Below are 12,556 nucleotides of genomic sequence, written 5' to 3' on the forward strand. Positions count from 1 at the left end.
TTTTTAAATATTAAATTAGTTGCATTGGAAATGACAATTATTTGAAATTCAAACCTTAGGTTAATCTGAAATTTCAATCACATTTGAATGAAATATCAAAAGTAGTGGATTTTGGGCCCAATTAGAACAACCAATGAAAAGTTGACATTCAACATTGTATGTGGCTCCCACATACATTGATTATATGTGTAGCCTTTTCGAAAATTCTAAACAAACACAATTGCATATTGGCATCCAGTCTATCCACCCTCTTCAAATACGATAATGAGTTAATGACTACTCCTTATTACTCTTTCATGAAAAAAAAAATCCTCCAAATCCAAATCTGGTAACATTTTCCTCTAAACAATTTTACCAAGTTGCAAACTTGCTTCACCTACCTAACCTAACCTCCTTTAATCTTTACATAAAAATATATTATAAAAAAAAAAAAAAAAAAAAAAAAAAAAAAAAAAAAAAAAAAAAAACTTGAGCATTAATGATTAGTCAAATTGTACCAATTCAACTCTAATTACCAATTGATCATATTATCTACTCCACCTTTTTAAAATTGTTTAATAGTAAATCAAATCAAGTTGATTATACAGTGAAATCAAGTTGGATGGACTATTATATACGAGAAAAAAAAAAAAAAAATCACACAAAATCCGATTTTCCGAATCTCAACTTTTGTCACTTTTTGCCACCCACAAGAATATAAATATCCTGCCTTTTTTTTTTCTTCCTCTTTCTGTTCTTCAACAAAACCAAACAACAGAAATCCCCCAAAAAAACATAAATCCTCTTTTTTCTTTTTTGTTTTTCTTTAAAAATCCCAACATTTAATGCAAAATATTCTGTCTTTTTAAAGGGTTTTGCATGTTTCAAGCTTATTAATCAAAAAGTAATCCATTTCTTCTAAGATTAACTACTATAATGGCTGAAAAATTTGAAATTCATGTTTTAGCTGTTGATGATAGTTTTGTGGATAGAAAGGTTATTGAGAGACTCTTAAAGATTTCATCTTGCAAAGGTATAAATATACTTGTTGTTGATGAAAGGGGAAAATTATTTTTTGTTTCTTTTTCTATTTTTGGCTAAATGGGTTAGTATTTTTTTTTTTTTGCAATAGTTTCTAAAAATGGGTTGTGTTTTTTGGAATAATTGTGCAGTGACTGTGGTGGAAAGTGGGAAAAGGGCATTACAGTTGCTGGGATTAGATGAAGAGAAAAGCTCTGTTGAGTACACAGTATGTACAATTTTCATTTCATTTTATTATAAAAATAATAAATTATACTATGTTTGATGAATTCATTATATTGTGATGTTTTATTAGGGATTGAAGGTGCATTTGATTATCACAGATTATTCCATGCCTGAAGTTACTGGATTTGATTTGCTGAAAAAAATCAAGGTTATCTTTGCCTCTTTGAATCCTTTCTTACAATTTCTATGATTCTGCCCTTTGATATTATTAGTTTTAATTTGTACTTTTGTTTGGTAATTTCTGCTGGAAAATGCCATTTTCAGCCTTATAATATGCCTGTTCTTATATATTTTGGCACTGATTTAAAACTAGAGTATTGTATAGATGATGTTTTGATTAAATTTTGTGGCTTCCTTATTTGGAGTCAGAATATAATAATTCTGAATTTAGGCACAAATTCTTTAGACTTTGAGTATTAAACAGAATTTTGAGTATAATTCTGCTGTCTGTCTTCCACAGGTTCTTGATGTGATTTCTTTTTCTCTTGTTCTAATTTTAGCAGGAATCATCAACATTCAAGGAAGTGCCTGTGGTGATAATGTCATCTGAGAACATCCTTACTCGAATCGATAGGTATGGCTGCTTAGACAATTCTTGATAGTTTGATAAGGATTATAAGCTAGTAATAGTAAAGAAATTTGCTTTACCTAGTGAGCTTGATCTGGTGGTAACACTACTACCAAGCTAATTTATGGTCACATGTTCGAATTTTGCCTACAGGGACGGGGTTGACACATAAAGGGTCCGATTGATTTGAGTCCTGCACCTTACCATTTAAGAAAAGTGTCATGAACTTTACTTAGTAGGCCTTTATGAAGTTAAGCTTTGTGAACCATCTTCTTAATTGTAATTTGGTTTACAATTTTGTGATGAAAAATATTAAAGTCATATTCTTGCCCGAATTGCAAACAATGAACTCAGGGTGTGATAAGGCAAATTCAATCTGTTTCTGTTTCTGTTTCATCAGACAAGAAGTTTAATCCTGTCTGACTTTAGACATGCATGAATGCACGCAGATTACTCGTAACCTTAACTGGCATTAGTTTATCTTTGTCAAATATTGCAAATCGCATGCTTAAGATTTGATAATCTTCGTGATAGTGATATGAACACTATATAGATAATATAATTATCATATGGTCCATATGGTCAATTGAATTTACACCCACCTTTTGTTTGTTTATCTTATACTGTAGCATCTTGTTTCTTGTACCTACTTGATCTATGATGTCCTTGCTGATTATTTTGATATTCTTCAACTTTAATCTATTCAATGAGATCTTGAAACTATTATATTTAACGATATGCTTTGATCTGGTGACTCTTGTAATCAGGTTCCACTAAGTTTAAGGTATTAAGTACCTGTTAAAAGTAGGATATTCGATGAGCATAAAGAATAATCCTTAATTAAATCAAGTCAATGACGACTATCATAAGAAACAACAAAATCTATCTATGAATTTCATCATTATATACTCTTAAGAATATATCTAAAAGGGTAGAAGATTTCTTCTGTACAATGTTTTTTTAAAAAGTGTTGAATTCGTACTTAATAGAAAAAGATTGTGATATATGGAGTATAGATTTTTAGCACTTACCGTGCATTATGCTAAAATTTAGGCGTCGCACTATGTTTAATTGGATATAGAACTCACTTTGTCAACACTCTTCGTGTGATGGTAATATAATCTCAGTATTAGATAAGTAACATTAGTGTTTTGAGCTTGTCAAGACGTGTCTTTGTCAACTCTATATAGGCATTTTGATGGCATATTATAGTTTAATGTCTCTAATTATATTGCTGCACAGGGTGCTGTACACCATAAACATTCCTTTTCTGACTTGGGACTGTGCAAGTGTGCAAGCTCAAGTTTTCTTTTTCTAGTAACTTACCAACACCATTACAATTGTCCTCAATCAGATGCTTGGAGTTGGGAGCAAAGGATTATATAGTAAAGCCTGTGAAACTTTCAGACGTGAAGCGCATAAAAGAATTAATCATGAGTACAGGTGACTTGGATAAAGCTAAGGAAATTGGTATTTGTAACCCAAGTAGTCTACAGGTCAAAGGTCTGTCATCACCAAAATCATTCCCATCAGCTGCACCTTCACCTTGCGTTATCAATCCATTACGTCTCAGCTTTTCGTGTTCTTCACCAAAGTGTGTTTGCAGATCAAGGCATCTCAGGTTTCGTAGCAGAAGCTTGGAGTATCCTTCAGAGTTGTCGCTACACTGACCTGTTATTCTCTGTGGTTTTCTTGTGCCTGAAAGAGAGATTTTTGTGTGCATATGATGAACTGTAAATGAAGAGAGAACAAGAGAAATTTGAGGGAGAAAAGCCGAAAGTCTAGCAAGAAAAAAAGGATTTCTTTTTTCTCTGAACAAAACAGTATATTTTTTTCCTGACTCAAAAACAATGTATGTTGAAATGGATTTTACTCAATAGCAAGTAATTCTTGGCTAAGTACCTTTTGAAAAAATTCATGTGGATTGATTTTATGCTTCCTATTATAACATGCAAGAAAACTAGCTAATGTAAAATTTTCACATAATATGGCGTATGCCTTGTTCAAGCTGTGTTAGTCTTAAGGAAAGGGGGGACTTATTTTCACATACTTGGTGTAAAAGTCATAGGGATGATTTAGAGTCCTTCACAAGAAAAGTACTCTAGTCTAGTGCTAAAAACATGAGTAACTATAAACTTATACGAAGTACTTCGTGATAGAAATGTACGTGGTTATTGCTTCTCCGTGTTAATTATTGTTACTTGTTAGTGACTTAGTGTGTATAAGCCAAACTAATTCGATATTTTTTTGTTCAACGAGGACTTGAGGAATAACAATATATAATGAAAGATAAAATTTATGAATTCGCAAAAATATCCATACGCATAAATAATTAAATATTAAAAAAAAAATTCAACCTCAATTAATGTATAAAATGTATCAAAAGGTGTTGGAAATAGTGACCCTCTAATATTGCGTTTTTTAAGCTATGTTTCTATTTTTGGAAATTACACATTGTAACAATCAGACTGAATATTCACTTGTTTGAGTTGTTTCTATTGGACTCTCTATGTTATTGATGCAAATCATGCAACAATAACAATGCAAGAATTGTTGCACTTTCAAGATACTCTGTTTCCTCCTCCCTTTTAAATTCACCAGTCACCACCATTAACACACCTCCTCTGAAGGCAGCAACAACCCGACCACGTCAAATCGTTACAATGGTCCAAGGTATTCATCTTTACTTTTTCATATGAATATCATTGATCATCAATTCATCATACTACTTTTTTTTTTTTTTTTTTTTTTTTTTTTTTTTTTTTTTTTTATCATGAAAACAAATTTTGAATTATTCTTTTCAACAACTATACTTTTGTGTCATGTCCTTTATTTTGGTTTTTTTCTTAGAATCACACTACCTTGTAAATGCTTAGTTATAAGTTACCGCAAATTTAAAGTTTTTATAATTTACTTTTAATCTAAAACCCTACTATGTTAAACCAATTTATCAATTTGCCAATTTCACCCAATTTATATATAGTTCTTACTCTTCAATTGTGAATTAAGGTTTTTAATTCGGGGATAAATTATTGAAATCGTTGAATGTGAGCCTCATATATGGAAATTTTGATAATATCCAAAATTAATCCTCAATAATTGTGTGTGATTTCCAAATAAACATATCCATATTATACACTGTTGCAATAATGATGATCAATTGTTGTAAATGGCTAAATGCATACCTTTTGGAAGATGAGTCTCACAATAATCCCACTAGGGGCTATGTATTTGAATGTGTTATTCGTGTTGTTTTGTTCAAAATCAATTGTTGCATCAAATTAGTAATGTGACAACTAAATTTGAATGGAGTTTATAATCGTTAACGTGCATTTGTAAATTATTGATATACCTGTTGTATTAGTATACTACTAAAAAATGGCTTGTTTTTCTGTTATGTTATAGGATCTTTGAATAGTGAGAATCAAGTACTTAATCTTGAAGAACCCCTTTTGGATCATGGTGTTAATAATGCTAAAACAAGAGGGTGTGATACTGTGACTCCTTACGAAAATGCCGGTCTTTTCCATACTCTCTTTTTCTCTTGGTTAACTCCTTTACTTGCATTGTGCATCGAGAAATCAACCTTAGAGCTTGAAGATATTCCTCAACTAGGCCCTTCTAATAGTGTGTTTGGAGTATTTCCAGTGTTCCAAAGGCTTTTTGAGTCATCGTCACTAGCCGATAAACAAGATAATGTCAGTGGTGGTGGTAGTATTAGAGTTGTTACTACTAAGTTTGGGCTTGCAAAGGCATATTTCTTGTTGGTTTGGAAGGAAATCTTTTGGACAGCTCTCTTGGGGATAATATACACACTAGCTCAATTTGTTGCTCCATATCTTATTGATAGCTTTGTTCAATGCCTTAATGGTAGAGAGATTTTTAAAAATCAAGGCTATATTCTTGCTTTGACATTTTGTGCCACAACTTTTCTTGAGAATTTCATACGGAGACATTGGATCTTTAAAATGCAACAGATTGGAATTAGGATTCGAGTAGTGACAACTGTAATGCTATACAATAAGAGCTTGACCCTTCCTTCTTGGTTGCCACAATTACAAGGCGACCAGCAGGGTAGTGGTGGTAGTGGAGGAGAACTTATCAATGCCATGGCTGTTGATGTCGAGAGAATCGAAGCTTTCATTGTTTACATGCATGATACATGGTTAATCTTTTTCCAAATCGGTTTAGCTTTGCTAATTTTATACAAGAAGTTGGGATTTCTTGCCACCGTTGGTTCTTTTGCTGTAACAATAATTTTTGTGGTAGCAAACTCTCTATTTATGACATGGCAGGAGAAGTTTCAAAAAAAGCTTATGGAATCTAAGGATAATAGAATGAAGGCAACTATTGAGACTCTAAGGAATATTAGAGTTCTTAGGTTTCAAGGATGGGAGATGAGTTTTTTGTCTAAGATTTTTCAACTAAGAGAAGTGGAGATGCAATGGTTGAAGAAATATCTATATAGTTCAGTAGTGATGGGTTTTTCTTATGAGATAGGTCCAACTTCAGTGGCTTTGGTTGCTTTTGGCTCTTGTATATATATGGGAATCCTGCTTGACATGGGGCAAATTTTGTCTGCACTTGCTACCTTTCGGGTTCTTCGACAGCCCATCTTCCTCCTACCTGATACTTTATCCTTGCTAGTCCAAGCCAAGGTTTCCCTTGGGAGAATCGCCTCTTTTCTTTCCCTCCATGAGCTCCAAGATGATGGTTTAGAGAAGCTGCCATTGGGCAGTTCTGATACATCAGTTGAGATCGTTGCTGGGAACTTCACTTGGGATAGTAATTCTTCATCTACTACTACGGCAACATTAAAAGACATAAATTTAAAAGTGTCTTGTGGTATGAAGGTTGGCATATGTGGTACAGTTGGTTCAGGTAAGTCGAGCTTACTTTCTTGCATTTTGGGTGAAATGCCTAGGATCTCAGGGGTAGTTAAGCTGTGTGGGACAAAGGCTTATGTTGCTCAGTCACCTTGGATACAGAGTGGTACGGTTCAAGAGAACATATTGTTTGGTAAGGATATGGACCGACAAATATATGATCAAGTACTCGAAGCTTGTTGTCTTAAAAAGGACTTGGAAGTCCTTTCATTTGGTGATCAAACTATTATTGGTGATAGAGGTATCAACTTAAGTGGTGGACAGAAGCAAAGAATACAAATTGCTCGCGCTCTCTACCATGATGTGGATATTTATCTATTTGATGACCCTTTCAGTGCTGTTGACGCTCATACTGGTTCTCATCTATTCAAGGTGAAGTATATTTACCATTTATTTTTACATGTAAAAAGTAGTAAGATTATTAAAATTTTGATTTTGTAATACTATCTGATTTTTTATTACAGGAAGTATTGCTTGGTGTACTGAGAGGGAAAACTGTTATTTATGTTACTCATCAAGTTGAGTTCTTAAACACTGCTGATCTAATTGTGGTGAGTTCAGTAATAGTCTGTTTTCTTCATTTTATTTCATTGCGAGATCATCAAGTCATCTGAGTTTTTAATGATCTTACGTATTTCTTCTAAGGTCATGAAAAATGGAAGGGTTGCACAAGTTGGAAAGTATGAAGACATTCTCGTTCCAGGGTCTGATTTTACACAGCTTGTAGGTGCACAAAATGCAGCTCTGTCGGCACCTATTTCTGCAGATAATACAAAAAGTGTAATCAGCCTTGAAAATGTGAATAGTGAAGTAGATGATGATGGGGGTGCTGCTAGTTCTGCACCTGCAGCACAGCTCGTAAAAGAAGAAGAACGTGAGAGGGGTAAAGTCGGGTTCCATGTCTATTGGAAATATATCACAACAGCATATGGAGGAGCTCTGGTGATTCTTGTAATTCTAGCCGCAATTATCTTACAAATTCTTCAAATAGGGAGCAATTATTGGTTGGCTTGGGCAACTCCACCGTCAAAGGATGTAAACCCTGCTGTTAGTGGATGTACGCTACTGATTGTCTATGCATCCTTGGCTATTGGCATATGTTTCTTCACCCTTGTTGTAGACACGCTTCTTGTAACCACGGGATATAAAACTGCTATCACACTTTTTAAAAAAATGATGGAGACCATGTTTCGTGCTCCTATGTCCTTTTTTGATGCTACACCTGCTGGAAGGATTCTTAACAGAGTAAGTTATCAATCATCTACTCAATTGTATTTTTTGTTCACAAATCATATTTAAGTCACAATCTATGTTACTAGGACTTGGGTATGTACTCGTGAAAGACTTGACTACTTTATGATATTTTCCATGTTTTACTGAAATAAAGTGTCGGTTGGGAAAAATACTAAGTATATCACAATTCACAATAGAGATACTAGATTCAATTTTCATTTACTGATTAGTTTGATCACTCTATGATATAGTGTTCTACTGATCAAAGTGCTGTGGAGACTCGAATTCCGTCCATACTTGAGGGTCTCATTTCCCTCACCATCCAACTTCTAGGAATAATTGCTTTGATGTCTACAGTAGCATGGGAAGTTTTGTTTATATTCATCCCCTTGATCTTCGCCTCCATCTGGTATCAGGTAATGCTTTTAAAATGGTGATTCTACAAGTATGCCTATATTTTCGGTATGCAGTAGCTGGCAATTATGTAACAAACACTAATCAAATATTATATGTAGCAATACTATATGCCTGCATCAAGAGAATTATCACGATTGAGTCGAGTTTGTGAAGCTCCAGTTATTCAATATTTTGCTGAAACAATTTCGGGAATAACAACTATAAGAAGCTTTGATCAAGAGTCAAGATTACAGCCAACATATATGAAAATCGTAGATGCGTATTCTCGCCCTGAATTCCAACTTGCTGCTGCAATGAAATGGCTAATGTTGCGGCTGGATGCATTCTCTTGTGTTACATTTTCCTTCCTTTTGGTTCTCTCGTTGTACTTCAGAGAAAGCATAGATCCTGGTATGTTTTAGTATTGTTTGTATCTTTTTCTTTATTTGTATCCCTTTGTAATGGTAAATATGATACGGAGTAATATAAGTTTTATTTCATGGGTGCAGCAATTGCAGGGTTAGCCGTGACATATGGACTCACCCTAAGTTTTAAGCTCTCTGCATTAATATGGTGTGTATGCCATTGGGAAACCAAAATGATATCAGTTGAGAGAATTCTTCAGTACATGAGCATTCCTATTGAAGCTCCTCTTATTATTCAAGAAAACAGGCCAGCTAGTTCCTGGCCGTCACGTGGTGAAATAAGTATTCACAATTTGCAAATTCAGTATGCTCCACATTTGCCACTCGTGCTACACGGGGTGACATGCACTTTTCCAGGAGGGCTGAAAACTGGTATTGTGGGAAGAACGGGAAGTGGGAAATCAACTCTGATCCAAGCACTTTTTCGGATAGTTGAGCCTACAAAAGGTCATATTGTGATCGATGACATTAATATCTCTTCCATTGGACTCCAAGATTTGAGATCAAAACTGAGCATTATTCCTCAAGATCCAACCATGTTTCAAGGAACTATACGAAGCAATTTAGACCCACTTGAGCAGTACACAGATGCACAGCTTTGGGATGTGAGTGTCTCTTTTCCTTTTGGTGTATAATTGAAGGATTAACTATACATTCTAACTCGAGTGTTGTATAACTTATAGGTTTTGGATAAGTGTCAACTTGGAGATGAAGTCAGGAACATGGAAAGAAAATTGGATTCTAATGGTTTTTATTCCTTTCCAATCACACTTTCGATATAAACTATAAGTTTTTTTTTTTATATGATGATCATACTAATTCCAATGCATTTTTTTTTTCAACAACGCATATAGTTCATGAGAACGGGGAGAACTGGAGCATGGGTCAGAGACAACTAGTTTGTCTTGGGCGAGTATTACTCAAGAAAAGCAAAGTGTTGGTCCTTGATGAAGCGACTGCATCAGTTGACACAACCACTGATAATCTTATACAACAAACTCTTAAGCATCATTTTGCAGATTGTACCCTTATTACCATTGCACATCGCATCACTTCTGTTCTTGACAGCAACATGGTCTTGCATCTTAGTCATGGTACAACCAATTGCCTTCCATGTACACATTGCACATTCATTTTTCTCAGGCACCAAAATTTAATTTTTCATTGTTATTTACAGTAATTGCCAATTCTCTTTTGTAGGGCTCGTTGAGGAATGTGGTTCTCCTACAAGCTTGTTACAAAACAAGAATTCTTCGTTCTCAAAACTTGTTAAAGAGTATATGTCAAGGTCCTCTAATTCAAGCGACGACCCTTTTTAGACTACTCATGAAGAATAGATGATGATGTTGTCATTGATATGGTGCTAGTGCGGGTCAATTGTTGCTGGCTTGCTGGCTGCTGCTCCAGAGTCCAGTCTTTCCTTCCACCTTTGGTCCGAAAACTCATCAGATGGATGTAGGCGCAATTAAACTAGGGGTAAAATTATAATCAAATATTGATAGAGACTTGATATCAGTTAGGACTTAGGAAGTAGGGTCAATTCATTGCATTACCATACAACTCAAGGGTATTGAGCTTGATATGGGTGTTTTTGACAAGACAACAGGAGATATTCGATCATTTTATAATAAACTGAGTGTTTTGCTCCTATATGGTTTATGCCAAAGTAATAGATTAACATGTTTTCATTTTTATTCTCTCTTTTGCTGGTTTATGCCTAAATTTTAGATCAACTTGTTCCCTTTTCATTTTCACATATTTCTTATGAAATTGATGAAGTGCGGATGATGGCTAATTCTGGAAGATGAAGATCATAGTTAATATCAATAACTCGGTCTTAATTATGACCTTCTTCCTACTTACATTTCTAAAACATGTGAAATACACATTTTGTCAAATTGGCTGTGTTATTTTTTAGTCGTCATGATTTGCAAAGCATCATTCAGGCAAACCTGCTTTTTTTGTTTAACTATAGTTTTCTCGATCTTGTCCTGGTAAAGGATCAGTTAACCTACTGTCACATAACTACATTACCTGATGCTATGAATTACATGTGTGAAAATCACAAGCACGTGAACTTGCATTTCCTTTACCTTCAAACACAATTTATTTATTTTTAGTCCAATCGGCATACATGATAGGGCTTAGTGATGATCGATTAATTTTCGAGTCTTCATCTGTTTATATAAGCTTAATAATTGAGGAGTCCTCTAGGACTATGGTGGCATATATGATATGTGTCTTTGGAAAAAGAACAAAGAAATTATGACTGAGCCAGCAGCCAAAGTGGCTTGAATTTGATGAAGTGGTGGTCTTGGGCAGGGCAGCGTTGCTGTAACATTATGTTGCTATGTTGAAGAGGAAGGTGCGTAGTTGATGCTGCTACATTATGCATTTGTTGTGTTTTCATTTAATTGCCACAAATTCCCCCCTTAACTTTCTGCAACTAACTGGAGCTCTTAATCTACATCCTGGTAGTGATCATTAAAAAATGACATGACACGGACTGCATAAATAAAAATTTGGAATTTTTACCTATGTATAATTGTTGCTTCAAGAATGCCTAAGCTTTGTGCCACCTATCTCTAAATGCAACTTTTCATTCTGTTTTCTGACTGGCTCAATTTGTGACAATGAATGCAAATATTACTAGAACTAAAGTAGTATTACCACTACCTACATTCCTGAGAATTGTAACTGTAATTTGTGGTTATTTTAGAGGCAGAAAAACTGCAGAATCTGTAACTCCCAAGTGCTGCATAATTTTCAGCTTGTGATTGCTTGTTTATGTGTTAACTGAGTTTTATTCCTGATTGCAAATCGCTAGATCTCTATTTAAATGCCACTATGGGTTGTTTTATTGCATTTTCGTGAGACAGATATGCTTGTATTTTGTAACTGTAACAGACTATTAACAGTAAATAGTTTAATGGAGTTTTGAAAATAAGGGTTGTCACATGTGGGAGATTATGTCTTAGAAAACGAAGCTTGAATGTTTATGGAACTACACTTCTAAGTATTTGAACTATTGGATCAGAGTAACAGCTGAAAGCAATGATTTCCATACGTATCACTAACATTGCTTTGTCCTGCCTATTTTATGTAAATTTTCTCATAGCTAATTGACACTGTGGCTCTCTTCGTAGTGATCGTAGTTGGTGTACGAATGAGAAAATGCCTGGTAGTCTTTGAGTTTATGTATCCCTTCAGTAAGAGAATGAACGAGGCTGTGATCTTGCATTCTACATTAGCAAAAAATGATCGGGGGGTAACAGTAATATTCAAACACTTTGCACTAGCTAGTTGTCCACTAGATTCCTATTGCTCAATATGAAAATGTGGCAATCTATTAAGGACGGTTTTAAACGGAAAATGGGGCAAACAATAAGAGATAGAGGAGTATACTATAAGGGAGTATCAAAGATTTAATGACTGATTCATCCGTAATAAATTGTTTCCCACTAATTTATCCGTAATAGATTGTTTCCTTATTACTTGTCTCTAACTATTTAAAGAAGCTTTGAGCCTTTAACTGTATCCCTAAAAAGATCATGCTGAAATCTTTTATAGTTTGATATGTTGTATATATCATTTTGTCCTTTAAATCGGGATTCAACACTTGAATTTTTGATTTGTTGACCCCACTTAATGATAGTCAACCCAGCCCGGTTAACGGTTTTTTTTTACTTATTACTATAAGATAGGATTTTATTTTATTTTTCACGGTAAGATACGGAGATCCCCACCCAATCACAGAAAGGAGGATGAGGATCGAACCCCAACCACTTGGGGAGATGGAGGGA

At 34.5% G+C, this 12,556-nt stretch overlaps 2 protein-coding genes across 4 annotated transcripts; both read left to right on the forward strand.

Moving 5' to 3' along the window:
• The first annotated feature begins 374 nt into the window (after positions 1–374).
• LOC110686724 (two-component response regulator ARR6-like) lies at positions 375–3,858 on the forward strand. 3 transcript variants are annotated; one of them, XM_021863332.1, is made up of 5 exons: positions 375–1,012; positions 1,152–1,228; positions 1,316–1,393; positions 1,746–1,819; positions 3,168–3,858. In XM_021863332.1, the coding sequence occupies exons 1-5, from the start codon at positions 916–918 to the stop codon at positions 3,481–3,483; spliced, it is 642 nt and encodes a 213-aa protein (XP_021719024.1). In that variant the 5' UTR covers positions 375–915; the 3' UTR covers positions 3,484–3,858. The 3 variants fall into 3 exon arrangements, with proteins under 3 accessions (XP_021719024.1, XP_021719025.1, XP_021719026.1); XM_021863333.1 differs by having other exon boundaries at positions 1,749–1,819; XM_021863334.1 differs by lacking the exon at positions 375–1,012 and having other exon boundaries at positions 1,022–1,228.
• Positions 3,859–4,476: 618 nt separating this feature from the next.
• Positions 4,477–10,383, forward strand: LOC110686774 (ABC transporter C family member 3-like). The gene is made up of 10 exons (XM_021863377.1): positions 4,477–4,486; positions 5,219–7,071; positions 7,164–7,250; positions 7,345–7,944; positions 8,184–8,348; positions 8,448–8,739; positions 8,838–9,358; positions 9,437–9,500; positions 9,608–9,847; positions 9,954–10,383. Exons 1-10 carry the CDS (start codon positions 4,477–4,479, stop codon positions 10,070–10,072), a joined length of 3,951 nt encoding a protein of 1,316 aa, XP_021719069.1. The 3' UTR covers positions 10,073–10,383.
• Positions 10,384–12,556: the final 2,173 nt, after the last annotated feature.

This window comes from Chenopodium quinoa, unplaced genomic scaffold, assembly GCF_001683475.1.
Source record: "Chenopodium quinoa cultivar QQ74 unplaced genomic scaffold, ASM168347v1, whole genome shotgun sequence".
In the NCBI taxonomy this organism is placed as follows: Eukaryota; Viridiplantae; Streptophyta; class Magnoliopsida; order Caryophyllales; family Amaranthaceae; genus Chenopodium; species Chenopodium quinoa.

Coding starts and splice junctions, on each gene's coding strand:
- LOC110686774 (XM_021863377.1), top strand. Junction 7,251..7,344: donor ACACTGCTGATCTAATTGTG/GTGAGTTCAGTA, acceptor ATTTCTTCTAAG/GTCATGAAAAATGGAAGGGT. Junction 9,501..9,607: donor AAGAAAATTGGATTCTAATG/GTTTTTATTCCT, acceptor CAACGCATATAG/TTCATGAGAACGGGGAGAAC.
- LOC110686724 (XM_021863332.1), top strand. CDS start 916: ATGGCTGAAAAATTTGAAATTCATGTTTTAGCTGTTGATGATAGTTTT. Junction 1,229..1,315: donor AAAGCTCTGTTGAGTACACA/GTATGTACAATT, acceptor ATGTTTTATTAG/GGATTGAAGGTGCATTTGAT. Junction 1,394..1,745: donor ATTTGCTGAAAAAAATCAAG/GTTATCTTTGCC, acceptor TTCTAATTTTAG/CAGGAATCATCAACATTCAA.